Genomic DNA, 20,587 nt, shown 5'->3' with positions numbered 1-20,587 from the left:
GTTTCTGAACTTAAGCCTGTCTTGTTGGACAGGTGATTATCAAAAGTGGTTTCCTTCTCTCCTAAATTTTGTTTTTAAAGAAGCCTTTCCCCTTCTTAATCTACGGTTTTATCCCCCTCATACATTGCTTAACACAATGGTAATGCTAACATAACCTGCTCTTCTTTGCTTTGCCCAGTGTTTGGCACTTTGAGCTAGCCATAAATTATACGTATTTTCCCTTTTCTGTCAGATCAGTGCAAAAACCTGCAAGTCTTGAGAAATTTCCTCTAAACTGCTTATGCAATCATTTCAGAAATCAAGGTACAGAGCAAGTGAAGTCCTTGGTGATGCTTATGATTTCATGAATTCAGTAATCAGAACAGAACTGCTTCAAGTCTCACTTTTGGATAAGGAAAAGAGATGAGGAAGCTTAAGGTGGCAGAACTACAGTCATTCAATAGCTAGAATAACATTCTCCATCTTGCAACTAGTGTGCTGTGTCCACAGCAGGATTAACCTGTCTGCGAAATCCTTATTGCAAGCCAAACTCAATTAGAGGATAGGAGACTAACAGTTTAATGGAGAACTGCTGTGGTCACAGGGAGCTGTGTACTGTTTGCACTTCAGCTGTTGCAGCTTAAACTTTGCAAGGTTTATCTTTAATAAATCAGATTTGAAGGAGCTTGAAGTTACTCAGTTTTATGTGTATCAGTTGCTGGATTACGGTTGAGTTTGGCTTTTTTAATTCTGAGAAAATGAGCTTTTCATTAGTTTTTCATCCTAAATCATACTATTGCAGGCTCATTCAAACTTTGATCTTGTCTTACTTTGGAGCTTTGAATGTTTACCAGATTCAAAGGGAACAGTAACTCTCCAGGGTATAAGTGTGATGCCCTCAAAATGGCAGCTCTGAAAAGAGCTAAAGCAAGAAGACGATTGGATGTCTTCCTGGCTGTGACTTTTCATAGTTTGGTTTGGGTTGCTCTTGCCTCCTGTGATGCTGAGCAACACTTTTGTTTTTCTCTGCTGTGATATTGCTTTATTTTTCTCTGTGGTCCCTACTTGTGGAATAATTGGCTCATTGAGGTGACTGAATGTGGTGCTTGTGATTGAAGTGACAGACTGTAAGTTTTGGGGCAAATAATAATAAAAAAAAGATATACACATATGTATGGATGTACACATGTTCCTTACAAAAGCTGGGCATGTCAGGGCCAGTAGACCGAGACTAGTGTCTGAGGTGAGTAAAAGAGGAAGGAAAAGCTGTTGTAACTTGTATCGCAACAGAATTGAGTCATCCTCTTTTCCTGGATCAGACCATTCAGAGCTAGAGTTTTTTATTTACAGAAACCAAACCTGTCTCAGACAGATCTAAAATGGAAACCAACCCATCCATTATTTTTTTAATAGATATGCTACTCAGACCAGAAGTTAATTTGATAGGCACAGTGGGACTCTCTTCTCTGCTGGTGATTGTAGACACTATCTGGCAGAGTAACAGTAACATGCCATATTTCTTGACTCACATAATTTGGTTTTAATGCTAAAACACAAAATATCCTTTAAATCTTTTTCAGCTGTTTCCATTCTATTACAGTGAGTATCAATTTTATTCATGCTTTCTTGACAGTTTCCATCACTTCGATCCAACTTTTGAGATGCTTGTGCCCAATATTCTTCAAGGTATTTGAGTGTTTAGCCTTCAGAGAGTTGGTCCTTAGGCTTACTGGATAGCTTTTCTCTTCAGAATAATCCCTTTGAATTCAAAGGGACTAATCAAATGATAATTTTTTGTGCCTACATATCTGCAAGCTGTGGTTCAGTTGTGTGATTCCTCTACTGTATTGGTCTACAAGATATTGCTTAGTACTCGTAAAGGTTATATGTCCCTGTATGATTTCAGTTAGTATTTATGTATTTGGAGAAGTGAGACTTTGTTTTCCCTAAGTGTAAAGAGATCCACATCTTTCAGGAGAACACTTTACGTAAGATTGCTGTTATTCTTGTATGGGAATAGCATGAACCATTGGTTTTGAGGGGGTGATTAAGTAAAGTAGGCACACTTTATTTGGCTACACTGCTTGGAATGCATTTCCCTACAAAACTTTTCTAGAAGTTACAGTTAGAAGTTCATTTTGTGCTGTGTGTTTACATCCATTCCTACTCAACACCACATTTAAATATAGATTTAATGAAAGCCTGTCTATCTGATTTGTTGAACTGAGCCTACAGTCATTCAAAAGGTGGTAACAGGAGACAACATTTGGTTTGGTGGGCCATCAAGCCCTTGTATTCCCTTTAGTGCCAGGGAATACTTACTTATCAACAAACTATTCCTCTTCTTGAGGGAAAGATACAATGTGGGCTTTAGGATCATCAGAGGCTTTTTCGTATCTCTTCACATCATCCCACACTGTCAAGAGGTGGTGATGGTTCCACTTTTGATATCTCAGATCTCTTCTTTGCACTCAATTAGGAATTTAATTAAAAAAAGAGACAAAAGGAAATAGCATGTCTTCCCTAGAGGAAGATTCCTAACACTGAGTGTGCAGCCACAGATCATAAGGGAAAAGGAAGCAGTGAAGCGCAAGAAGGCAGCAACTTGGGGAAGGACTGCCAGGGTACGACCTGTTCCATATTGTCAAGTGCTACTCAGCTCTGTGGCTCTCTGTCCTTGCACAATATTTGGGTTTTTGTTTGTTTGTTTTTCTTTTTCAAGGAAGATGAGGAAGTTTCCTCCAAACAAAGATGTTATTCAGGTTTCCCCCTTCCCCCTTTTTATGACAGAAGTAACTGTATCTGCTGTTCAAAATTGGAAAACTATTTGCAAGCGTAAAAGGAGCTCTCATAAATGGAAAATCCCAGATAAACTGTTTAAAAGGGTTGCCCCTCCTTACTACTGAAACTGTTTTTCTGATTAAGTCTATATTTAATTCTGTCAGAGAAACTAACAGTCTGGGGGGAAAAGTTGCAAGAAGGAAAATTATACTACTGGAGTCTGTCATATAGACTAACTTGTAATGGGGACCCCAGTTGGCCCTAGTATCAACCTTTGAGGTTTGTAATTCAGTTAGTCTTTGATTATATTATGGGAAACAGCATTGAAAGTCTTTATGAAGTTGAAATAAACAGCATCCACTGCTCTCCCTTCATCCTCTGTTCTCATCATCTGACTGTAGGAGTCTATCAGGTTGGCTAAACATGATTTCCCCCTTCATAAGTCCATGTCAGCCATACCCAATCACCTTCTTGTCCTTCATATGCTTAAAAAGGGTTTTCAGGAGGACTTGGCCAAGCATGAAGGTGAGGTTGACCAGTCTGCAATTCCCCAAATCCTTCTTACCCTACTCGAAGATAGGAGTGACCTTTGCTCTCTTCCAGTCCTTGGGAATCTCCCACAATCATCATGACCTTTCAAAGACAACTGAAAAAGGCCTTGCAATGACGTCAGCCCTCAGCACTCGTAAGTGAAACCTTATGAGTCAGGCCCCACAGACTTCTGTATGTCCATATTGTCTAAATGTTCTTTATGTGATCCTTGCCTTCCCAAGTTTTCTTTGCTCCAGACTTTCCTACTGGTCTCTGGGCATGGGATTTCTGAAGGCTGATCTTATAAGTAAAGATGGAGATGAAAAAGGCAGTGAGTACCTCTGCTATATCCTTTGTCATCAGCTTTCCCTCCCCTTTCAGCACTGTGTCCATACTGCCGTGGAATGCAGGTCCATGTACCTGTAGAAGACCTTACATCCCCTTGCTGTATTCAGCTGCAGGTGGGCTTTGTCTTGCCTAACCTTGTCCCAGCATGCTCAGACAGTATCTATTTTCCTCCTGAGCCTTCTGACCCTGATTCTACTTTGGTCACCTGTGTAGGCCTTTTAGTGCTCTTGCTTTAGCATGGGTAAATACATCCTCTTTGAAAATCATGGAGTACAGGGAATTCAATTTCAAAGGGAATAGATTTACTATCTGCAGCTTCCATAATATAATAGGATATTTATAAATCACAGTTTGGGGTTTGATTTATGGGAATTGACTGAAAAGATAAATGAACACAGTTTTTATGAGGTGAGCTGTTTTCTCCACGTTTGGGACAAATTTGTCTCTTAGAGTTTATGTGTCTGCCAGCAAAAATAAATTAAACCTGGCAATAAACTTTTCATACTCTAAACTTACAGAGACAAAGTTGATCCTCTTGCCTTCTTGTATTACAGCAATCTTCCTTCAATTTATCCAAAACAATCTTCAGCATCAAGTAGCATCAAAATGTGTCTGGCTATTGTTAATAATAAACCCTGAGTCAGCTGTAGAGAAGCAGATTTCAAAATCAATGAGGCTAAGTGGAGTGGACAAGAGAAAAACAGTCCACACAGCAGCTTTCTGACTTTACAAGATGACTTGAGGAATAGAAGCCATAAATTTGTGGACAGATGAAAAGCAGAAATGATGAAATGCCAAAAGTTTGATTGTGGAGACTGTTTGAGCCAATCAGCAGGCAGTCTCTTAAGGGGGAGCCTAAGTTTACAAAAAACTAAGACAAAAGATGTGAATTATTGTGACCAACTTTACTGTTTTCAAAGTAATGTGCTGTTAAAACTTATGTAGTACTCAGCCAGTTTCAGAAACTGATAGCTGTGTTTCTGCTGGAGATTTTTTGTCTAGCTCAGTGACTCAGATGCTGAGACACTGAATCTGTTTTCTAGATTGAAGAAGTCAACAAGGGTTATTTATAGCTTAACAGGTCATCTTGCTTTAAATAGCAATAATAAAAAACTACCTACTTCTTTTTCTAAATCCCTTGCAGAATCCTTGAGTAAGTTTTAGTACAGTGCCATCTCAAGCAAGAGCGTGCCTGATGGGGAAGTTATAGGAGGTTTGTATGTATGCTCTCCTTCTGGAGATCTCCTTTTGAGTGCAAAGCCCTGTGAGATGGCATGATCCTCACCAGAGCATCATTTTGTGGTTATTCAGCTGCTCTGTGATGGAGCAATATGTCTGTAGCCAGAAGGGTGATGGGCCAACTGAGAGCCTGTGGGTTAGGTTTAAAGGGAGAACTGCAATGGGGAACATTCTGGGGGGTCTGCTGCAAGGATGACTGTGTGGATGAAGCCCTCTATAAACAGACAGGAGCAGCCTCACACTCACAGGCCCTTGTCCTCATGGGGGAGTTCAACCACCCTGATATCTGCTAAAGGGACAGTGCAGCCCAGCATAAGCAATCTAGGAGATTCCTCGATTGTGTGGAAGAGAACTTCCTTCTGCAAGTAATAGAGGAGCTGACAAGGAGAGGCGCCATGCTTGACCTTGTGCTCACCAACAGGGAAGGGCTGGTTGGAAATGTGATGCTCTGGGGAAGCCTTGGTTGTAGCAATCATGAGATGGTTTGAGTTTTTGCTCCTCAGGGCAGTGAGAGGGCGTACAGCAAGCTCACTGCCCTGGACTCTAGCCTTTCACCAGCTTTGCAGTGGCGATTGCCCAAGTAAAAGAGAAGGGGCATGGGGCCTTACCACAGAGTCTACCTAGAGGTCTGACTGTAAGCATGCAAAGACACACTTGCATCATACGGGCTCGGTGGTGCGGCAGAATTGGATTTTGAATACATTAATACCAAATAACTGTGCTTTTAGGGACCCAGGTTAAGCAGTTTGTTAATGTTATTCAGGATTTCAACATTTTTTAGGAATCTGCAACTATTCTGAGTTTACTGTTTTCTGATGAACTTTCCCAAAAGCAATTTGTGATGTGCATTTTGCTGTGACCATAAGGTCTTTGCTTTGCAATATCATGTGTTATATATAAACACTGGCGATGCCTATTACAGAGAATAGGCTGGCTTTTCATTGACTTGACAAGAGCTTTAACATGGAAGAAATATTTCTTCAAACCAGTTCTGGCACATGTAATAAGAATTCATTTTAAATTTGGACCACAAACCTAACTTTGGTGAAAAGCTTGCCAGGCACAACACAATAGTAATCTATTTGATTGCTGTGTAAAATATTGGTTGTCAGAAAATACAAGAGCCATCCCTAGACTATATGAGAACATGTGGCTAAAGGCAGTGATCAGAGTGCTGGAGGAGGAAGCTCAGAAGACTTGTATTTTATCTTTGGCACTTTCATCAATTTGCTCTTTGATCCCAGGCAGGCTGTTTATGCCACAGTGTTCACACAAATCCTCAAAACTGCATTTAAATAACTAAATAAGCAGTCTGATTTAGAGGCATCAATGCCTAATATAATAATCTTTTTCTGAGTTGAAAGAGGTATTATGAGGTGTAATTAATGTATAGAAAGTGCTTCATGATCTTTTCTTTACCTGTCTACATCTTTATCCAGATGTTTATGCCATGCTGATGAAAGATTCTAAGCTGAAATTACTGTATGTACAAAAAGATGACTGCGAAAGCCTAATAACATAATTATCCTTATCAATAGATTTTCTTGAGAACAACTCTTTGTTGTCCTCCTTTGAAGACAGTGATGATAATTATTTTATTTGAATAATTTCTTTTCTGAACAATCTTTCTTTTTTATGAAGGTGTAGGTGATAAAATCCCATTACAGGAGACTGTAGCAAGTCTGATGCATTTGCACTTTATTGAGGAAAACAGTTTTGCAGAAAATGAACAGTCTTTCTTTGAACAAATGTACAGGATGCTTTCCTGGCTGTTCTTCCTCCTCATCCCCCTTCTCTGCCCTCTGTTCAGCCAAAGTGACCAAGTGACCTTTAGGACCAGCTAAAAACTTTTGACTGAAGGTCATGGCACAAAGACAAGGCTTAATGTCAGGTTTATCTTGGGCAACCAGATAAGCCCATTTGTTCTCAGAAGTGCTGTTGATGCATGTAAGAGGGGAAAGATATGCCTCTGTCCTGCCTGCTCATTGTGGCCATGGTGAAAGTTTGCCCAGACTTGTCCCTCCTGCAGACTATCATGCTTTGTCAGTCTTCTTTTTTACCTTTGATGCAGAGGATTTCAGGTTCGCATATGTATTACCCTATGCAAGTAATTTGTCCATAGACTTTCTCCTAGTGTCCATACAAGGCTTGTAGGAGATCAGGCCCCAAGCTCCTAGGACTTCGCCAGCATTACACATTCAGACACTTAACAAAAACAAGATAGCAGTGTTTAAAAGAGATAAAGTGCTGAGTAAAGAAAGGTGCTACATAAATGCAACTGTTTGCAAGGAGCAGCTGTAGCTTGGCCTGGCTCTGAGCTGTATCAGTCAGTCCCGGGCCAGGCTCAGGCTGTACAGCCTAGTGCTATGTATTGCACTATCACAGTATCACAGTATGTTAGAGATTGGAAGGGACCTCAAAAGATCATCTAGTCCAATCCCCCTGCCGGAGCAGGAACACCTAGATAAGGTTACACAGGAACGTGTCCAGGCAGGTTTTGAATGTCTCCAAAGAAGGAGACTCCACAACATCCCTGGGCAGCCTGTTCCAGTGTTCCGTCACCCTCACTGAGAAGAAGTTTCTTCTCAGGTTTAAGTGGAACCTCTTGTGTTCCAGTTTGTACCCATTACTCCTTGTCCTATCATTGTTTGCCACTGAGAAGAGCCTGGCTCCATCCTCGTGGCACTCCCCCTTTATATAATTATATACACTAATAAGGTCACCCCTCAGTCTCCTCTTCTCCAAACTATAGAGACCCAGCTCCCTCAGTCTTTCCTCATAAGGGAGATGCTCCACTCCCTTAATCATCTTAGTTGCCCTGCGCTGGACTCTCTCCAGCAGGTCCCTGTCCTCCTTAAACTGAGGGGCCCAGAACTGGACACAATATTCCAGATGAGGTCTCACCAGGGCTGAGTAGAGGGGAAGGAGGACCTCTCTCGACCTACTAACCACCCCCCTTCTAATACACCCCAGGATGTAAAGGCTAAACAAAAGATACTCATGACATGCTTTAGCCTATAACTGGGTTAATAGATCTTCTTAAAAAGAAAGAAAGAAAGAAAATTAAAAATGATGAGTTGTTACTAAAATTTCCGAGGACACTAAGGGAAGCAATGCACTTTATGCACTTTATACACTTTACAGCAACTAAAAATGCAAATAATCCCCAGACATGGGGCTAGTGACTGGGGTTATAAACCCATAGACGGTCCCTATTCACTAGAAGAGAGAGGCTATAGAACAGTCTGGAAGTACTTTTTTGTTTCCTTGACTTGGCTTCTGTGTCCTGGTCAAGGAAAACCAGCCTGCTTTCCAAGCTCACATCTTCTGTGTGTATAGCTGTCATAAGAAGGCATCAACAGCCGAGTGCTTATTTTTGCTCAGAGAACTCACAGTGGTGAAAAAGTTAAAATTCTGCAAAGGCAGAAAAAGCTTCCCCTGTATTAAACAGTGGAAAACAAACAAAGAAAGTTGTGATCTCCAGATAACATTTTTTCCCTTCCCAGGTCATTAGAAGAGCTTCTGTTTGACCTTGGTTTACTAAGAATTGCATTCTTGCTTCCCTTTCTCTCTCAATAGGAATAACACCTTTCTGACTCGTTTACTCAGTACTTATCTTACAGGAAAGTCAGATGGAAACAGGGCAGGTCTGGGGTCTGTTCCCTTGACTGCTTCAGGGTTTGGTTTTAATTCAATAATACAAAATGTGTTAACAATCTGGAAAGCACGGCTCTTCTCCCAGGAGAACAACTGAACCACTGCGCTTTTATTTATTTGCTCAACATTAGGCACATTCTGGGTATTGAAACATGCCTGGGTATACTTGGAAATTGGTCTAACAGTTCTGTGTGCAGTTTTGACCTGTGGCAGATGCCACTCTTCTACACAAGTTTTGGATGTAGTCTGGGAGATAGAATGGACCAGAGACTACCGCCAAAAGACAACTTGGCTTCAGCCCCTCAGGTTAGGAAGGCAAGTGTTTAGTGGTTGCGACATGAACCGTTTCATGTCAGAGAGTGACAGTGCAAGGACATATAATGTAGGGGTCTACAAGTAACCTCACCAAGGCTCAGTTTTGGCAGGATTCAACAGCCTGGGAGCTTAGGACAATGTCCTGGGAAGGAGGAGGTGTAGATCACATTGTAGAATCCATATGCATTTAAAAAATATGACTCCTCATTGCATAGTCTATTAAAAAACTGGCACTGCCTTCAGTGACCTTGGTAGCTACTTGTACAGCAAACGGAGCAGCCATTGTATTTCAGTAGCTGTTACATTTGTTTTGTTTTGTTTTCCCCCAGGGTTTTCTTCATTACAGAAGAGTGAGGCCAACTTGTACTGTAACTTTTTACATCCATACAAATCTTAACATTTAAATAAAGAAGCATGCAACAATCTACTGTTGTCAGAACATTACTGATAGATCTTTCTTTCTATACTGCTTGACTTTGATAAAGCCTCAGCTGGATGTCTGTATTTAACTTTGAGCACTATGCTTCATAAGGGTGGAAGCTAAGTGAATCGAGGTAAAAGAAAGGCAACAAAAAGGGTCATATGTTTTAGAACTCTGATCTGTGAAGAAAGATTGAAATAATTGGATTTATAGAGTAAGGAGAGGGAGAAAGAAATCTTCAAATGTACTAACATCTGCTGCAAGGACAAAGAACAGCCACCCAATCTCAATTTCTGTGATGAATAAAGCAGGAAGCAATGGGCTTAAATTTTGAGAGGGCAAATTGAGTACAAGATAAAACTCTAAGACAAGGGAAGTCTGGAATGGACTGAATTGAACTGCTGCAGGCTTTCTAGATCAACTTTTCTTAAAACCATTCAGGAAAGCTGCTATCAGGAATAAACTGTGATAGCCAGGCTAGTCTTGGGCTCAAGGGATGCATTAGGAGATCTCAAGCTTCTTTCTTGTTTTACGACCTTGACTTCTTTTTCTTCTATAAGTTTTCAATATTAACAGAGTAATGTCAATATTTTTCAATCTATTTTTCAGGGTTTTTCTTCCCCTGCCCTTTATCTCTCTGGCTTCAAAATCCTCTTATCTGTCTGAATTCATTCTCTCTGTGGACCTATGAACATGAAACAAAATTTCAGGATATATCTGTATGTATTTATCTGTCTTTAAAGGGTAGATTTTTAGCTGGTTTTCTCTTCATTCCATATTATTCATCTGAGTATATACATTTACCCTATGCTGAGGAAACACAGACTATGAAAAATTTTTGATAATGAAATCATGGCCTTTCTCTAGACCCTTGTGGAGGGCTGACCCTGGCTGGACGCCATGTGTCCACCAAAGCTGCTTATCACGACCCTCCTTAGCTGGACGGGGGAGAGGAAATATAATAAAAAGCTCTTGGGCCGAGATAAGGGCAGGGAAAGTTCACTCATCAGTTATTATTAGGGGCAAACCAGACTCAACTTAGAGAAGTTAGTTACATTCATTACTGATCAGATCAGAGCACGATAATGAGAAATAAAATCTGAATCTTAAAACAGCTTCACCCACGCCTCCCATCTTCCCAGGCTCAACTTCACTCCCAATTTCTCTCTCTCCCCAGTGGCACATGGGCACATGGAATGGGGTTGTGGTCAGTTCAAGACACATTGCCTCTGCTGCTTCTTCCTCCTCAGGGGAGGACTCCTCACACTCATCCTCTGCTCCAGTGCAGGGTCCCTCCCACAGGAGAAAGACCTCCACAAACTTCTCCAACATGAGCCCTTCCCACAGACTGTACTTTCTGGCAAAATTGGAAATGAATGTCTTTCTTTGAATCATTTTGCAGAGCAGTCCCCAAGACTTACCAGTTTGCCTACCTTGGATTACGTATGATAATATGATGGAAAACCTAGCAGTTCTAGGACTGCTCTTTAATGCTCTTTTCTATCTACAGATAGAAAAGTCTGTAAACGAAAACCTAGTCCTAAGATTGACTCTCCTTCCAACAAACCTCCTTTAACAGGTAAGAAAACAGAACAGATGTTTTGTTTTTCTACAGTTCTTCCCTAATAATTGGATAATCTTAATGATATGTTTTTAGTAATATTCTGCAATAACTAGGCAAGATGCCAGGTAACAAATCACAACAAATGTGTCGTTCTCAATCCCTTCATGGTCTCCCTGTTGGCTGGAGCCTTAATAAGCATGGGCTGTTATGTTGCAGGAATAAATACTCAGCTGCATGAATGGCTCCACTGCTCCTCATATACCTGGTATAACAGTAAATTAAAAAGTTGGTAAAATTACTGTTTTACTGAGAGGGAGAAAAAGATGATTTCTTAGTAAATTACAGTTGGATTAGATATTTTTATCAGTGTTCTTTTACCTTGGACCATGACAACTTGGAAAAAGATGCTCTTCATAAAAGAGGTTCATCTAAACACAAATCCCATTAAGACAATCTGAGTGACAGCAGGTTACTGTGACCTGAAAAAGCATAGCTTTGCTTTCAGCACACTTTCTATTAAAAATGATATACAAAACGTGAAGAAAGTCACAGCATAAACCATAGGGAATATACTTGGTGTGAAAGTGCATCGGTGACCACACAAGTCTGATTCTAGGAATAACATACACAGCATCAGCAAATATAGGATAGACTTTTAAACTCCATTCAAATACGTACACCCCCCAGAGCATCTAGCTGCTTTTCTCAGCTTCTGCAGAAGTAGGATGTCACAGTACAGAACTGAGCTGTTGGTAAGTAACCATGCTAAGAGTGTATTGCAGACAGAGTGTGTCCTTTCAGTCATGAAAAGACTATTTGCTAACTAAAGCAATGAAAATAAAAGTGTGATTTCTACTCTTTCTCCAATTCCAAAGACTTTTGGCATGATATTTTGTCCTAAAGAAATTAAGATACATTTTCCTTACAAATGAAGTCATCTTTAAGCAGGAGAAAATGTATTTGAAAGGTGGTTGAGAGAATGGGAACATTAAGGGAGAAATCTAGAGTTAGGATCATGTGTTCCATCAAACTCAGATGAGTTCCTGTACTAAGGAAGGCTTATTTGCTTTAATAAGGCAGGATAAAGAAGAGTTATCAGAAGATCCATGATAAAATTCTCGTCAAATACTCCATTTCAGAAAGTGTGTGTCCATGCAACAGGCAAGAAGCAGGGACAGAAGTGCCATGGTTACCTGCATTTTACCCAAGGTCCAGTTCTAGGGACAGAGTTGTGTGGGAAATGAAACGCATCTTGCTCTGCAGTTTGCTTGCCAAGTCACAAGACAAACTTTACAAACAGGTCTGTGTTTAAAACCCATGACATCTGGAGGTGGAAAAAACAGCCCAAAATTAACAGCTTCTGCTGCCAGCTTCCAAGCACGTATACCACCCAGTCCCTGGTTAGTGCTGCAAATAGCAGTGACCATACCACATTTTCTTGCAAGGTATGTCCATGGCTGTCTTTGTATAAACATACAGAAAGCAGAAGCTATGGTGTGGTTTTGGTACTTGTATGGAAGTGTATAGACCTTGATGTTATCCCAGTGCTGCTTGCTTTCCCAAGCAGTGGCTGAGCTCCTGTTTAGAAGGAGGGAAAACTTAGATGTAGAGTTTGACAGCAATTGGTTCAACTCCACCTGCATTTCTTCTTGAGTCAGGGAGATGACAGTGCTCCCTATGTTGGTATCAGGCTCCCTGTCAGCATGTTAATAGGTGCCCATATTCCAGCACATGGCTGCTGCTGAAGGAGCTGGCTTTGAGTATGTCCAGGTAATGCAGAAGAAATAGCATTGGTACCTCTAGAGTGTGTAGGATCTCGCACAGAGGTTGCTGGCTTGCAGATAAGAAGGATGCTAAAAGGCAAACTAAGATTTTTCTGATAGTAGGACTACCCTAGAGGATTAGCAGGGTTAGCACATGAGGTCCTTGTCTTCAGAAGTACAAAGTCTGATAGACATATACCTTGAATGTACACTTATAATTGAAACAAATGAGAAAGAGTACTTTTTTTTACTTTCTTCTCTCCGTATCTGTTGCAGGTTCAGTTTCCTACTCTTATTTTGTGGTTCAATGGGATAGTCAAACTTTCTATAGCTAAAATCAGTTTAGTAGTTCCTAAAGTTCAGGATAATTAAAAAATAAAGGAACAAAACTCACTTCCTCTGTACCTTTATTTTTTTTTCCTTTCAGTTAGTGTTATGACCCACTTATTTCCATGACAGTTGTCAATCATTTTGGTTCATAGCACCATACATTCACTGGGATGACAGGACGATAAAGGAGCTGTAACTGTCACATAATCCCGTGACCACAGAAGGGTATTTAAAACTTGTAGTGAGACCAATGACCAAGTCGCCAGGGTTGGCGGTGCTGCAGATGAATGACTGGCAAATACTATACAGGAGAGAGAGGAACCACTTGCACAGAGGGAAGAAAGGGACTCTCTAGGGTATTAGCAGCTAATTCTGAGAATATGGGAAAGACCATTTTTATTGTTGGCACCAAAGAACTGCTGGGTGTGAAGGTCTCACGTCCTCCACATGCTGAAGGGATCCGTGACTATGGAACTGTTCTCTGGAAATCTTATTAATCTCATAGCTCAGTATATCATCTGTGTTTTACCAATCTGTCCAAAGCTTTAACAGGCTTTCTGAGCCACTGCCTTACAACTTACATTCTCACAACACAGAATAGTATTTAAAAAAAAAATCCACTAATTCTGTTATTAGTGGACAAAAATTATTATTGGACAAAAAAGAAATTGTTTGCAGTACAGATAAATCCTCCCAGTAAAACCTCAAACATTGTCAAATCATGCAGACACAGCAAAGTTTGCATTGCTATGGAAACAAAGCTGAAGAAGGCTTATGCTGTGAAAAACAGCTTGCAAGTAACCGTGAAAAGTAAGTTTATAAGAATGACACCTTTCAGATTGATGTTGAAAGACAAGATGTAAAACAAGCACCTTGGGTTAGAAGGCTGTGTTTTTATTTAGTTTTCCACAGAGACAAGTTCTTTTCTCCTCTATTCTTACAACTTTAACAACAAAACTATCAGCATATATGTATGAGCTATACGGGTAGAGAGACATCTTCCAGTACAGAATTACACTTCTCCTATCAAACATTTAAGAAAAAAACATAGTCCCTTCTATGTCCATCTAATAAAAGAACTGCTAAATCAGGGTAGAATATTGATCACAATGTATTTTCTTTATATGAATGTAGTTATTAATAAAAGAGTAAAAAAAATCTACTGTCTAATGTTTAAACAAAACATACTATATACATTTGGCTAAGCTGAAATATTATACCTTGCCAAATGAAGAAATGCTCTCTAACAGTATTTCCCCTAGCAGCTCAGTAGGTATGCAAGGCATGCAGTTCATTTCCTGCCAAAGTAGAGAAAAATGGATAGGTCTGTGATAATATTGCTAGTGTGCTTGAAAAAGATCTTGGTTCTTAACATTGTAGTTGATTGTGTACGCATATTTTGTCTCTTGGTCTCCTCAAAAATTTCCCAGGTACAACTTTCAGATTGAATCCCTTTTAGGTCTCGATGGAGTCCTCAGTGGGAGGCAGAATAGGATTTTCCAGAGCGTTACAGTCATCAGTGAGGAATACCAAGTCCTGGAGAAACAAAAGAGAAGGGTAACATATAAGGAGGAAGGCAGAAGATAGCACAGTGTTGAGAAGCTTAGGCCCTGATCCAGTTTTGCACTTCAAAGGACAAGATAGTGACAGAGAGAGCTAAAAACAGAGACTGTGTCCTTGTTGGTGTATCTTGACCTACCCTTCTGCAGTAGGAGATCATGATGGTGTACAGGCTCCGGGCTTTTTCCTTCAGCTCACTCACTTCAAGCACTCTCTCACATCTGGGGTAGGCCACAAAGTCACGGAGCTTTGCCAACACGCAGTAATTCTGCAAAACATGCAAAAGAGGTATGTGTAACCCTGCACACACACAGATTTATGCTTCTCATCCATCACTTACAAAATTCTTACTGCCTCTGTGGGAACCTTGAATTCCTACCTCTATGTACGTATGTACGTAGCCTGTGTAAACTTCAGTTAGGAAAATTCACCATCAGTACTTCAACAAAAATGTTTGGACCAAGTAAGTGATTGGGAAAGCTAATAGACACAATTTCGGTCTGCCAGCTTATTTCTCACATGGTTTAGGAGGCAGCAGTGCCAAAACAATCAAATCTGCTTCTGTAGTGGGTAGAGTTAGCTACAGAAGAGGTGCACTGCTTCACTTCTAAGAGAGCACCTGAATGAACTGCTGAACAGATTATCAATCACAGACATGATTCTTTTATTCCCATACAATCAGCAATATTGTAAGCACAAAGCAAAATATTTTTAGAGTAATTTTTGTCTCAGACTTTGCATTTTCAAAATAAAGCACAGCCAAAATGGATTTCATAACATCCTTCTGAAGCTGATAAATACCCCAGCTGTTGCTTTAAAGTGAGGGAAACTAAGGCACGGGGCTCACATTGCTTGGTCTTTGCAATGAAGTGAGCCACTGGTAACTCTGGAATTGGGATAGATGGTCATGACTAGCAAGTCTTGATAGTGTAATTGCCTCTGGCAAAACGTATCAGGCATCTCTTGCTTTGTTGGATATTTTCTGCTTTTTAGTTACCCAGTGGAGCACTGGGAAAAGAAGCAAAATATGTCAAATATCACAGGGCAGAATGCTATGACATTAACTATGTGTGCAGGAAGTTATTTCTATTTTGTCTTTGCTGGGAGATGACTACTGCTGTCTTTTCTCAGTGTCACACTTTTATACCCTCAGGCATACTTTTTCTTTCTAGATTCAACAAATAGCTATTTAAAATAGGAAAAGCCAGGAAGGTATTCTTGCACTTATTTTTATTAAAACAGCAGTCCCAAAAGATACTTATTATATAAAGTGAAGTAGATTTACTCAATGCAGAAAGTTTATTCTGCATTTCTTCTTTTAAACTATTACTCAAAGTTTTGTTGCACATATTTAACTTCTGAAAAGGCTCTCTCACAATAAATAATGTACAGTAAGTAGTCACTTCAAAATATCAGTTTCCTCATTTTTGAAATTTTGAAACGAGTAAAATCTCAGAAGATTCACAAAGATTTTAATAAGGTTTAATACGAGATTTTTTTCTTTTTGGTCACTCATCTCTAATTAATCAAGCTCTTAAAAATGTCTTTCAAACCACTCTTCTGGGGTGCAGTCTTAAGAGCTCTCTCTTTTTATTAGCTGCTTTTACGTCACAGAATTAAGAAAGCAGTGTGAAAACTTACATGTATGTCCAAGTACAGCCTGGGCAACATCTCCACACAGGAGTCCTGCAGGAAAGAAGAAAGACCTGTTGCAATTTTGTTCAGAGAGAAACTTGTGTCAAAAGCACGCAACCCATCATCTTTGCTGGAGTAGTTTTTAGGTAGACTCACCACAGCTTTGGAAGTCTGTAACTCCTTAAAGGACTCCGTGATTTCTTTGCTCAGAGACAACACCCTCGAGTAGCAAGTTGGAGGGGCTGCTCTGGATAACAGGGCAGCAGACAGCAGAGCAATCAGACTCAGCAGCATCTTCATTGTAGGGAGCTTGTCCAAAGGAGGAGGAAGGGAGGGAAAACCCCACTGTGAGTGGTTAGCAGCTACTGGTGTCAATGAGTGAGTTTGACAAGTCAGCTCCCAATTAAATAGTCTCCTGAATCAATGGGAAAAAAAAAGAAAAAGCCTGGGGGTGGTCCAAGCAGCAGCTTGCTGCTGTTTTAAATTTCCTGCCAACCTATGAGGCAGAGCTGCTAGTGCTTTCCTGCCTGGAGCGGGGAAAGGAGGGAATGAGGGTAACAAAAACAAACACTACTGATGTTTTTCATTCCAGAAGGAAAATAACCTAGTGAGCATCTCAAGCAACAGATATATGTGTGTAAGAAGCAGCACAGGGTTATCAAAGTGTTGTAGGCCCCAATCCTGTATGTACTTTGACACATACACCTTTCTTGAGGATGTAATATACAGCTGTGGGAGTTACAGAGGCTGCAGATAGAGAGAAATCCTTCCAGGACTGGTGACATATGTTATCAGTATCAATTAGACTTGCTTATCATCCCTAGCAGGTCTGAAAGTTTACCGCTATAAAGGAAACCTTCCAGGTCTAATGTCATTTTCTCTTTTAACCTAGGCAGATGCTCACAATTTCTTAATCGAAAAAATAGTGCTCGTTATGGTTGCTTGGAGAGACACGTGGATTTACACATTCATGGTCTCAAACAGAATGAATACGTCTCTATATGGCTGTCATAAATGTATAAAAACTATTTTGCTTTCTGACTCAAATTTATGAGGCTCTGTTCCTTTATTAGATGCCAGATGGCACTGAGAAATCCAGATGCTGGGGTGCAGGCCTGAGGCTGAACATAAGTTGTTCTTACATGTTAATTGTCCTGTAAAATGGAGGTACCCTTGAACGAAGAACTGCCTATTTCACAAGTTACCCTCTCCCCTTTCAAATTCATATTCTAGCTAGGTATTAACCAAATGAGTAAAGCATGTGATGAAGTACTCCAATACCCTGCCATTGCAGTAGCCCAAGAAGGTTCATTTGAAGGTGGGAGAAGAGGAAACGACTGAACATCTGTAAAAGAAAGGGCTTCCCAACAGCCATTTTAGAGGGAAAATCAGAGTTTCCAAAATTAGTGTTGGAAAGAAAAAATATTCTATATGCTGCAGATGACTCTGACTCAAATCGACCAAACCACCTGGAGGAAACAGAGAGATGCACACTATGGTCTGTTGTTATATGTTCCTTTGTCCTCATAAAGAACGATTAGCTTAGTAACATCATGTGCTCCAGAAGGTCAAAGTGGCAGATACTAGGAAGAGAAAGAAAAGTTGGGAGTCCTGGCTGAGGGGAATTTAGGACCGACCTTGGCAAATGGGCTGCTGGGTCTTATTTCTAGGAAAGATAGTTGTTGCCTAGACAAGTGAAGAGACTGGAGGAAGACAGAAAACCTTCTGAGACAGTCCCAAGCAGCTGGATCACAGATCTAAACAGAGCTACTTAGAGCACGTCCAAGGAAAGGATATGTCTTACTGTGAGCCTTGCTGGAAAAGAAACAGTCTCTTAATCACCAGCTCATTACTGTAAAGAGTAGCTGAGTGTAGCAGTGAAATATTATGCTTCTATCGCATTCTCATTTGGCAACCTGCTAAAATGTAGTTGCTCTGCCAGAAGAGCAGTCTTCTGAACTGCATAAATGCTCTCCCACTACAAGAAGTCGGCAACCCAGCTGCTGCTAAGGATGGCTTCAAAATGAAGCGTTTGTTTTTCTATTTTTTTTTAAGTGCAAGCAATATTCTCTTTCTTGGTATTTTACCTATGTTAAGCCTACAGTGATGACTTTATTTCAAACTACAATTTAATACTATGGATCATGTGCCTTATGGCCACTCTTTGTCTGGCAAGAAACACCAGCAAAACAACTCTCCAAGTCCCCTGTCCTGGACATACTCAGGCAGCTTAAAGCCATTTCAAAATCTCTCCCATTAGGACAGGGTAACGTTGAAAGTGCCAACACCAATTTCGAATTACATTATGAACTGAACTTCACACTGATTGCCCAGGGCCAGGGAGCAAATGTGTAGCTTCCTCTAGTTTAACCCAATCCCTTGTCTCCCAGGTTGGAGTGAATGCCCCATGCCATAGAAACCTCACTCAATGGTCTCGTCTGAGGGAGCCTGGCATATATACTGAATGCCACATATTGTTCCAAGTAGACACCCAGAGGAGGAAAATCCCAACACTTGCACTGCACTGAGGGCTCATGACTTTTTGTCCAAAACGTGGGAGACCTGGAATTAATTTCTTTCTCAGTTTTTGAAGGTGCAGCATGCTGGCAATGATCTGAGGTAGTGACAAAGGGAAGGGGGAGAAAACGACTGGCACCCACCATTCATACCTTTGCAGCTGAGGTCTGCCTGGCCTCACACTTGCACACTGCATAGCATAACTTCTGTCTTAAGAGGTGAGACTTGTTCAGCTGCACAGCTTGCCAAGATGCTTTGCCACTGACAGGCATGGGAAATGTTCCACCCTTCCCTGTTCTTCTGCAGAACAAGGAAGTGCAATTCCTTTGCTGACCAAGCTCTTCTTGGCCCAGAGAGGAAAGCAAAGGCTGGATGCAAACTTCACTAAAACATTTAACCAAATAAAAAATATTGTTATCTATTTTCTGAAGAGGCAAAATTGCTGAAGTAATTTGCTCTGAAGTTTTTACCCAGCTGCAGTATTCCTGCCTTGTGGTTTCTCTTTGATCCTATATAAACTAACTCATGGAAAGCCACCTGTATAGATGTCTACTCATATAGTTAAAAAATCGAGTTACCCTTAGAAATACCAGGAAAAAGGTTTTTTTAATTTATTTTTTTTTCAGAAAAAAAGGAAGAAAGGAAGCACCAGAGTTTAATTTCCTCACCTAAATCTTCTCCTCCCTGAGCCAGATTACATGCATAGCTGTCTCCGACCCAGATGGATATTTTCCAACATCTACTAGCTCATCAGCACTTCTGCACATCTCAGCATGCAGAATATGCAACTCAGTTCAAAAAAGACAAATGCTCTCTTCTCAGTTATTTCCTATTTGTAGCTCATCATCAAGATTATCCTTGAGCTCTGAGTACATTAAATCTATGGTCCAGATATGAGCAAATAACTTTGTTGTCTCTAAGAAGCTCACTGGTGGCTTCAGGAGAACGTCTTAGTGACACCAGGGACTGTGAGTCCTTTCAGTTTAAGGCACCCTGTACAACTCTCAACCAGATACAGAGTTACTGAAGCCCCTGAAATTCCAGAATCTTTTTTCAGTGACTGTTTTTATCCAGTCAGTTATGCAAAGCCATTTAGCCATTTATTAATTCTGGTGTGTACCCTGCCTCGGGCAGAGAAGGTCTTTAACAGGGAGACACAAGCTGTTCTTCGCAAAGGCTAATAACATCTTAGAGGCAATATGGAAAAGGCAATATTCTTTAGAGCTATAGGAGGGGAAAAGGGCAAAGAGTCAAAACTTACCTGAAGATTGTCTCTACAGAGAAGATGCTATTTACAGCCCTTCCAGTCTGTGGAACGAAGCTCAGGCCAGCATGAGAAGGGAGCACAACAGGAGTCAATCAGAACCACTGTACTTGTGATTATCCTCATGACATGGACAACTCCATCACAGACACATCTTCACCATACTCCTCAATTCAGTGAGCATTTGAGGCCTCTGAGGGCTCAGGATATACACTCTCTAAGTTTTGTATCAACTCTTGAATCTGGTGATATCACTAGAGCCCTGGGTGCTATTTACAGTGCATTTGTTTACTTTTTTATAAGGACTAATCCATAGTAGAAGACACATGGGCTGAGAGGAAACTCAGAAGCCTATCATGTCCTAACTGTGTTATTGACATATTTTCTCCTTTTTAAAGTTTTGAGCTATGTTGTCCTTTTTGCTTCCAAGTTACTGAAAACTCAAACAATAATATTTTTCTAAAAGTCAAAGGACACACTATGCAGACAGAAATTCCTCCCATGTTTGAACAGCCTACCAGGGCCTCCACCAACTTTTGACAAAAGCCCTTTCAGGTTGCTGACTTCCTAACACCAAAATCCACTTGTTTAATGGAATGTTTATTTTCAAATAGTCAGGGGCTGCCATTAGACACCTCATGAAATGGACTTCTGATTGTATTGAAAAATAGGGAAAGTAAACC

At 40.5% G+C, this 20,587-nt stretch overlaps 1 protein-coding gene across 1 annotated transcript; it reads right to left on the bottom strand.

The window, feature by feature from the left end:
• Positions 1-13,823: 13,823 nt before the first annotated feature.
• On the bottom strand, positions 13,824-16,487 carry CYTL1 (cytokine like 1). Its single transcript, XM_061379715.1, has 4 exons — positions 16,280-16,487; positions 16,130-16,174; positions 14,628-14,756; positions 13,824-14,464 (listed from the first exon to the last, which is right to left on the bottom strand). The coding sequence occupies exons 1-4, from the start codon at positions 16,421-16,423 to the stop codon at positions 14,384-14,386; spliced, it is 399 nt and encodes a 132-aa protein (XP_061235699.1). The 5' UTR covers positions 16,424-16,487; the 3' UTR covers positions 13,824-14,383.
• Positions 16,488-20,587: the final 4,100 nt, after the last annotated feature.

Source organism: Neopsephotus bourkii, unplaced genomic scaffold (genome assembly GCF_033783945.1).
Source record: "Neopsephotus bourkii isolate Nb327-2 ecotype Australia unplaced genomic scaffold, CSIRO-AGI_Nbou_v1 NB_1780, whole genome shotgun sequence".
Taxonomy (NCBI): Eukaryota; Metazoa; Chordata; class Aves; order Psittaciformes; family Psittacidae; genus Neopsephotus; species Neopsephotus bourkii.
This window is presented reverse-complemented; position numbering and strand designations above follow the sequence as displayed.

Bases quoted from the DNA above. Each gene is read 5' to 3' on its own strand.
- CYTL1 (XM_061379715.1), bottom strand. From the start codon at position 16,423: ATGAAGATGCTGCTGAGTCTGATTGCTCTGCTGTCTGCTGCCCTGTTA. The intron at 16,175-16,279 runs GTGAGTCTACCT...TCTTTCCTGCAG, and splicing joins TACAGACTTCCAAAGCTGTG to GACTCCTGTGTGGAGATGTT. The intron at 14,757-16,129 runs GTAAGTTTTCAC...CATGTTTTGCAG, and splicing joins GGCTGTACTTGGACATACAT to AATTACTGCGTGTTGGCAAA.